This window comes from Lithobates pipiens, unplaced genomic scaffold, assembly GCF_037356315.1.
Source record: "Lithobates pipiens isolate NorthernLeopardFrog02 unplaced genomic scaffold, aLitPip1_a1.2 Scaffold_18, whole genome shotgun sequence".
NCBI lineage: Eukaryota > Metazoa > Chordata > Amphibia > Anura > Ranidae > Lithobates > Lithobates pipiens.
Window position 1 is genome coordinate 193,059,267 of NW_027507758.1, and position 8,711 is coordinate 193,067,977.

Here is an 8,711-nt window from a genome sequence, read left to right on the forward strand (position 1 = left end):
GCCTCACTGTAGCAGGCCGCCCCTGTGTGGACGGTTCAGAGGAGGCCAGCCCTGACCTTTCGGACAGTGAGGAAGAATCCTCTGCGTCAGTTATGGCGCAGGAGAAGGCGCAAGTGGGGGCACTTATCACGGCGGTGCAGGATACTTTAAAGATGGCGGATATGGCTGGCACATCTGCAGAGATGTCGGTTCTCTTTTCGGTCTCGCAAGCCAGTCTGTACCGCTAAGGTGTTTCCTTACCTGGCTTATTTTGATAAGTTTATTTATAAGTATTGAATGCCCGCAGCGTTCCTTTTCAGTTCCTAGACATTTCGCGGTGTGTTACCCCTTTGAGGAGAATTTTGAAGAAATCGACATCTCCGGTCGTTGACCCTCCAGTATCCAGGTTAAATACGGCAACCATGATTCTGGTGGAGGGGTCCCCTTCAAGGATCCTACCGACAGAAGAGCCATGGCGTTTGCTCGGTCTAAGTTTATGGTGGTGGGGTCGGTGCTGTGTCCGGTGTTAGCCACGGCTCTGGTGTCACAGAATCTTACGGAATGGGCCAAGTTGTTACACCACGAGTTGGGGGAATGATCAAGTCTCCCCAGTATGTGTGGAACTAGCAGACCAGTTGGTTCTCAAGCCCCTGTTGAAGACCTCTAGAGTCGTGCGTCGGGCAGCTTTCTTGTACCCCCACATTGCTTTTACTATTGTGATCACTTTTTATGGATATTTATTGATGTGTCATTTTATTTATGACATATTGCAATAAACCCATGAGTGTTTTTTGACCTGCACCATTTGGAGCCCCTCTGTACCTTTTTTATATCTCAACCTGAGCATTGGAGGACAACAAGTGAACTGGTCCCAGATACTGCCATCTTGGAGTATTTACTCCTTGGAGCTCTCGGATACAGAGTCGAGGACCTTCTGTAAGGATCCATCTAACCACTGCTACCACACGGCATTAGATCGTGATTGCAAGCCTTTATGACCCACTGTCGTATGACATGTGTGTCCAGCTATACCGGTAATCGTACTCACCTTTTTTCTTGACTGGTCGATGTTGATGTGACTTCAGACAACTAGTCCAAGCCTCCATTGTTGGCATCGCCTTTCCCAGATTTCTCTTTGTGTTTGACATTATCCTACAGGAACATTCGTCGGGAGGCCTTGTTTGGAGCGGTACAGGACTTGCTACTGCGGGGGGGTAATAATTCCTGTACCAGCCTCCGAAAGATTTTGGGGATTCTACTCCAATCAGTTCGTAGTTCCGAAGAAAGAGGGGGTTCATCCGGTCCTGGATCTCAAGGCCCTCGATTGTTTTGTGAGGGTACAAAGGTTCAAGATGGAATCTGTCTATTCCATGGTGGCGGCGCATCATCAGGGGGATTTCCTGGCCTCCTTGGACATCAGGGATGCATATTTGCATGTCCCGATATGCATCAGACACCAGAGGGTCCTGCGTTTCACGGTCGGAGACGTGCACTACCAATTTGTGGTGCTTCCTTTTGACCTGTTATTAGTGCCGAGGGTCTTCACCAAGGTGCTGGCTCTGGTTCTGGGGTTGCTGAGACAGCGAGGGATCGCGATCATTGGTTCTCCTTCTGAGAGCAGCCTCAACCTCAGAATTGAGAGAGGATGTGGCCATTACCATACAGACACTTTGAGAGTTCGGCTGGGTGTTGAATCTACAGAAGTCGATTTTTGTGACCGAATGCCTGGAGGAGTACTTGGGGTTGATTCTGGACTCTTCCTTCCAGCAAGCAACAGACTCTTTGCTCTGCGGTGCGGTTACTGATGTCCCACAAGTGGTCATCGCTATGTTTTTGCATGCGAGTTCTGGGCCTCATGGTGGTCACTTTGGAGGTGGTTCCGTATGCTAAATTTCACACTCAGGTCTTTCAGAGGGAGATCTTTTCCAGATGGGACAAATCTCTGACATCCCGGATTGTTAAATCCAGGTGAGCCATCTAACCAAGGCTTCACTTATTTGGTGGCTAAGGTCCCTGGCTCTTTGGTCCGGGAAGTTGTTTCTTCCTCTCCATTGGACGGTGATCACAACAGATGCTAGCCTGACTGGCTGGGGAGGGATTTTGGGTCTTCATCTGGCCCCAGAAGAATCTCACCTGTCGATCAACGTTTCTGGAGCTACGGGCGATCAGGCTGTGCCTCCACACGTAGTTGCAGCGGCTGCAGTTCTGCCCGGTCATGATCCAGTCGGACAATGCCATGGCGGTGGCTTAGGTAATCATCTTGGGGGATGAGGAGTTCCGCAGCAGTGCTGGAGGTCTCTCACATTCTGCAGTAGGCAGAGCGTCACGTGCCAGCTCTGTCAGCCGTTTACATTCTGGGTGTAGAAAACTAGCAAGCGGATTATCTCAGCCGCCAGATGATCCGACTTGCGGTGTGACTTGTGTGCTGAATCTTGAAGGGGAACCCTACCGTAATTTAAAAAAGAATTTGCGTGAGGTCCTCCACCCCCCCCCCCCCCCCCAAAACAGTACCAGGCCCTTCAGTCTGGTATGGCTCTTAAGGGGAACCCCCACACCAAAAAAAGGTGCGGGGTCCCCCCCACGATCCATACGCAGTCCGGCCGGTCAGGAAAGGGAGTGGGGATGAGCGAGCGCCCCCCTCCTGAGCCGTACCAGACCGCATGCCCTCAACATGGGGGGGCGGGTGCTTTGGGGCAGGCACCCACCCCCCATGTTAAGGGCATGCGGCCTGGTAAGGTTCAGGAGGTGGGGAGCTGCTCGCTCGTCCCCACCCCTTTTCCTGACCTGCCATGCTGCGTGCTCGGATAAGGGCCTGGTATGGATCGGGGGGGGGGCACGCCGTTTTTTTTTCTTTTTTTTGGTGTGGGGGTTCCCTTTAAGATCCATACCAGACCGAAGGGTCTGGTATCATCTTGGAGGGGGGGGACCTCATGCAAAAAAATTTTTTTTTTTACATTTCCGTGGGGTTCCCCTTCAAGATTCTCAGCACACAAGTTGCACCACAAGTCGGATCATTTTGATCCGACTTCTGGTACGACTTCTATTCAAATCAATAGGCTCCCATAGGGAACCATTGGTTTTTGAATATAGACAGAAAAACGCGGCTGAAAGCTAGCGCAGCTTAGCGTGTATTGAATTCAATGCAAAACGCAGAAAAAATCGTGTTTTTAACGCTGCTTTTTTCCTGGAGTCTGTACTAGCTTTACAGCCGTTTTTTTTTTTAAAAACGTCCCTGTGTATGAGGCCTTAAGATGCTAAGCAAAGACTGTAGGGGCTTCAGGCTGAGTAAACTGTGTAATGTCAAACCTATAGGCAGGGCATAACACAGAAGTTAAAAGAAAAAGCACTAAAAAAAGAGTTGGTTTGAATTATTTTCATTTAATTTTCAACATATTTATTACCATATTATCATTCTTGCACTTTAGTATTGTTTGAAATAACCATAATATAAGCTGCAATCACAACACAGGTAAAGTGGTTGCTGCGGAGCCTCTTTTTGTGAAACCTTTCTACAGTAAAATTATCATAGCATGAGAAAAACATTTGGACTTTAACAATTCACTTTTTTGTTTTTTCAGCTGAAAAAGCTTGCAGTGTATTTGGTGTCCCAACAAAATGGGAGAATGGAAGTGTGATTGACTGCTCCATGCAGCTGGAAAAGGACTCACAGATAAGATTTCTCAGAGGCAATATTGCAAGGTCAGTCCTGCTCATTGCTGCTAGATTTAAACACAAAGGTCTAATCAAGGACAGGGACTTGGAGAGAAGATTGCAGTTGCTGGAGAAGCATTTTATATGCTGTACTTTTGATAAAGTTTTTTACTGAATAAATGGAAGCATCGAAAAGCATCATAGCTGTACAAAGAGATATCTACAGATGGGCATTAGAAAAATGTATTCGTAGAAAAAATGCTGTGCAATAATTTATAACAATTGATCAGTCCATCTCTTTCGACCAAAAACCACGCACACTTTACAGATTCAAACAAATCTGCAAGTGATACTGGTGTTGTGGTGTAAACAGGGAACATAGAGAACAATGGTATGGTGAGGTCTCGCTGCCATAGTGTGAAGATATTGTTCTTTATGTTCCCTGTTTACACCACAACACCAGTATCGCTTGCAGATTTGTTTGAATCTACAAAGTGTGCGTGGTTTTTGGTTTTTGGAGGCAGCGATGTAAGGGGGGGGCACTCTGGAGGATGTAAGGGGAGACTCTGATTTATAGGGGGAATGCTGGGGACTTTGCTGTAAGGGAGGACTCATCCTGACTGCTGCACTCCATATGTTGTTTTTTTTTTTTTGTTACTTACTCCTGTCCAAGCCAGACAGGTTACTTGTTACGAGTATTGTTAATGTTTACATAATGTTTGCAGTGTTTAAAGGCTAAATTCAGCTTTAGAAACATGTTATATGTTACACCTGTATTTAGAATGTAACATGTTGCTAAGCACCCCAATTCTTACTCCCTGATCAGCGAGCTTGCAGTCTTTTGACACATCTAGCTTTCTACCAAAAAAAGTTGGAGGAAGTTTCTACAGGTGCCCGATACTGCACCTGTGATCCAAAAAGTAATCGGGGGTTGGCAACACTGATTCTGACTGTTACTCATGTAAATGCATTTTAAAATTAGTTATTCAAAAAAGTTTGGAATGTCAGGACATGTGACAAAAAGTTGGTGTAAAAAGGGTCCTTTCTTCATAACAGACAGTTAGTAAGTTAGAAAGTAATGCTTTAATACATTTGTACAAAATACAGTGTCACGTCTCTGCTGTTTTTGTTTTTTTTGTAATAAATGCAGGTTCTGGTCATCAAGATGAATTGAAAAAGCAAATTAAATGGGTAGTATTGATGTCAATAAAAATTAAAAATTCATCCTTTTTAACTGGAATCAACCACCTTCACCCACAAAAAGATGGGTCAAGCAACTACCCCCACAAAGAGGATGGATCAAAATCTATCCTCCAGTACTATCCCTTTTTAAATTGACCTGCTTTAAAATGGTACTCAACTACCCTCGAATTTATTTTTTCCCTCTTGCCTGTATTCTTGGGTTCTCTTCAAGACACGCTCACCTGCCCAGCAAATTCAGCATTGTCCACTGAGATCTTCTGTTCAAGTGCCATACAGCGGGTCCCACATCACCATCTTGATCCTCTTAAGCTGGGTGCAGGCAGTCAGCTTCGATGGCATGTGGGGCCTGCCCCCTGGCTGCTCTATGAGCCAATCCTACAGCTTCCTTAGAGATGTGAAGTATCCCAGGAGTCTGTAGAACCAGTAACATTCTTCCCTAGCTTGGAATTACTCTGAGGCAAAAAATAATAATTTACATTTAATTTTTTTTTACTAAAGTCACACATTTCTGCTGGGGGGGCCGTCAGCATTAAGTGTAAGTAACTCACATTTAGGAGTTACGTTTTGATTTAAGTCAGAACTGCCTACTAAAAGTATCAGAAATCCGGTGATGTTGAATTGACTCTAAGTCTTAGTTCATATTACTGCATGTTGTGGAACGCGTGCAAATTTGCACACGTTCCTGACATGCGGACAAACTCACTGCTCTTTGCATTCACACAGGGGATGTCATTAATGCTATTAATGCTTATTGGTGCACCCAGGCATTGGCAAATGCGGTGCATTTTCTTTGCAGCGCATAAAAAATAAAAATAAATCAGGAATTTCTTAGGCTGCCCTATGTGCACCATCTAGCCACACAGATGTGAACCAAGGGCTTGTTTGCATGTGAGGGTGGGGTGGTAAAACCACATGCTTGAGCTGCATTTTAACCACCCTCAACTGCTCCCCCTTTAGCTGCAAAGGCAGCAGCTGGGGGTATACATATACTGTAGCTGGAAGTATACATATACTGTAGCTGGAAGTATACTCCCAGGTGAATGGGACCATGCTGCAACCGTCCCACAACTGTGTGCATTGCACTCAGTTGCGGTGGGGTGATGCTGCATTTAGGGGGTAAAAACAGGAGGTGAGGAGGCAAACCTATTGCCTCTTTACAACCTGTCAAATGCCTCCGAAAAGTGATCTGCACATGAATCGCTTTTCAGAGGAGTGGCATTTTCTTGCTGTTATTATGAAAAGCCATAAAAAAAATCATCTCTAACCATACAGGAATGGGGGTCAGGACTAGAAGTAATGTACATACAAACACATGCATGTAAACACACATACGCACATAAATACACACATATAAACACACCCACTCATACACACACACACACACACACACACACACACGGTGCTCAGCATAAATGAGCACATCCCTTTTGAAAAGTATGATTTTAATCAATATCTCAATGAACACAAGAACAATTTCCCAAATTTTGACAAAACTGAGTTTTATAGAACATTTGTGTAGCACTAACCCCTGAAGGTTATTTTTGGGCTTACCGTTACCTTCCGCTTTTCCTTGTTGCATGTCTAGGGGCTGTCCTGTGGTAGATGACCCAGTAACTTGAGACTAACAATAGATCCACTTGAATGGATTTTATTTGCAAACTTCAACCATTGAACAGAACTTAGGATCAGAGGGTTGGGAAGGAAGTTCAGGTACTCTCTTGTCAAAGTCTATAAATGTTAAAGAACTTGCTTAGTTTGACTGCATCCAGAGAATAGCCATTCGCAGCTGGATGAACACTCAGGTTGGACAGTCCCTCTCTCACAAGGCCTAGCAGCCAACAAGTTGCTTACTTAGAAACAAAGTATTTATCACCGACGTTGTTGCAGAACATATAGGAAACTAAGCTATAGAACACTTGTGAGATACCTGGATCTTTCAGCCTGCTTGGCAATAGCCCCAAGACTGGATATTCTCGGTTACTTCAGCCCTTCCAGGCTCTTGTTAAGAAAACCAACCCATACGTGGTGTTTTTCTAAAGAACTCCTCCCCTGGAATGCTCAAAGTTCAATGGGTCTCTCCCGAGCCGGAGACTGCACCCAACCACCTCAGAATCCTCCTTTAGTTAACATGCCTTGGGCTAGCCAGCCCGGTTCGCCTGCAAGACCGTGCAGTGCCTCTGGACGCTTTTGTCGGCAGTCCTTAACAAGTTCATTGCTAAGGTGATAAAAAGTGGTCCCTTTGAGGAGAGCCTTCTCAAGAAATGGCCGGCTCCTCCGGTCCTGGACACCCCAGTATCCAGGTTAAACAAAGTAACCAAGATCCCAGTAGAGGGGTCTCCTGCCTTTAAGGACCCCACAGACAGGAAGGCCAAGGCAGTGGCCCATTCCTTGTTTACGGTTGTGGGGTCAGCGATGTGGCCAGTACTGGCCTCCGCACTTGTGTCACAGACACTTACTGAGTGGGCAAAACTTTTTCACCTCGAATTTGGGGAGCAACAGGCTTCTCCTGTCTGCGTGGAACTAGCAGACCAGTTAGTGCAAGGCCTTAAGTAAGTTTGTGACATGGGCCTGGATACCCTCCCTCTGTTATCCAGGGCTTCCGTGTCAGCAGTGAATTTGGCTAAAATTCTGGTCGGCTGACCAGGCATCTAAAAAAGCCCTGACGGATCTACCCTTCTTTGGTGAGCGACTCTTTGGAGCCTCGTTGATTGACATAGTTAAGAATGCCACAGGTGCAAAGAGTACCTTACTCCCACAGGCCAGGAAGGCTAAGGAGCCACGCCGTAGGCAAGGGCCCTCATTTTCCACTCACAAGCTGCTTTTTTGCCCATCCGGGGCTTCAGCAAAACGTCCCCAGCCCGACAGGACGACCTCTAAAGGACAAAAGCATCATTGGAACCGCAAGCTTGGGAGCAAGAGTGCTACTGCATGAAGGCTTGCCCGTCTCATGGGTGGGAGGTCGCATTTGGGAGTTTGCAGCCCGGTGGGCCTCTCGGCTGTCCGACCAATGGGTCTGCGAACTGATTTCCTCTGGCTATAAGATAGAGTTCCTCTCTTGGCCACCAAACAGATTCTTCCCTTCCAGCATACCCTTGCTCCCGGCTCGCCGGGAGGCCCCCATGGGGGCGGTAAGGGACCTGCTAATTCCCAGGGTGATAGTACCTGTTCCGGGGTTGGAAAAGTTCCAGGGATTCTACTCCAATCTGTTTGTAGTCCCCAAAAAGGAAGGAGTATGTCCAATCTTGGTCCTGAAAGTCCTCAATTGCTTTGTGAAAGTACAGAGGGTCAGAATGAAATCAGTTTGCTCAGTAGTCGCATTCCATCAAGGGGACATCCTGGAGTCTCTGGACATCCAGGCTGTGTACCTGCACATACCCATATGCCTCCGGCATCAGAGGTTTCTGCGATTCGCAGTTGGGGATGACCACTACCAGTTTGTGGCTCTCCATTTTGGCTTGGCATCAGCCCCCCGAGTCTTTACCGAGGTATTGGCTCCAGTTTTGCCGTTGCTGCGACAACGCGGTATCGCGATCGTAGGTTACCTAGACAATCTCCTCCTGAGAGCATCTTCCACCTCGGAATTGAAGGAGGATGTGGCGATCACCGTGCAAACACGGCAGGATTTTGGGTGGCTGTTGAACCTAAAAAAGTCGGTTCTTATACCAACTCAATGTTTGGAGTACCTAGGCTTACTGCTGGACTCCATGGAAGCAAGAGTGTTTCTCCCTTCAGACAAGCTGCAGACTCTCAGAATGGCGGTAAAACTGTTGATGAACCGCAGGTGGCTGTCGCTACGCTTCTGCATGCGAATCCTGGGGCTCATGGTGGCCTCCGAGGCTGTGCCGTACACCCAGTTTCATACCATAGTCTTGCAGAAG

General features: G+C 46.8%; 1 protein-coding gene across 1 annotated transcript in view; it reads left to right on the top strand.

Annotated features, from left to right (window-relative positions):
• Nucleotides 1-8,711, top strand: part of RIOX1 (ribosomal oxygenase 1) — a gene marked incomplete at its 5' end in the record, with an annotated part of 155,567 nt that overhangs the window by 106,871 nt on the left and 39,985 nt on the right. Inside the window, 1 exon segment of the mRNA XM_077486487.1 lies at nt 3,558-3,678. Within this exon segment, the coding sequence (XP_077342613.1) occupies nt 3,558-3,678 (121 nt within the window).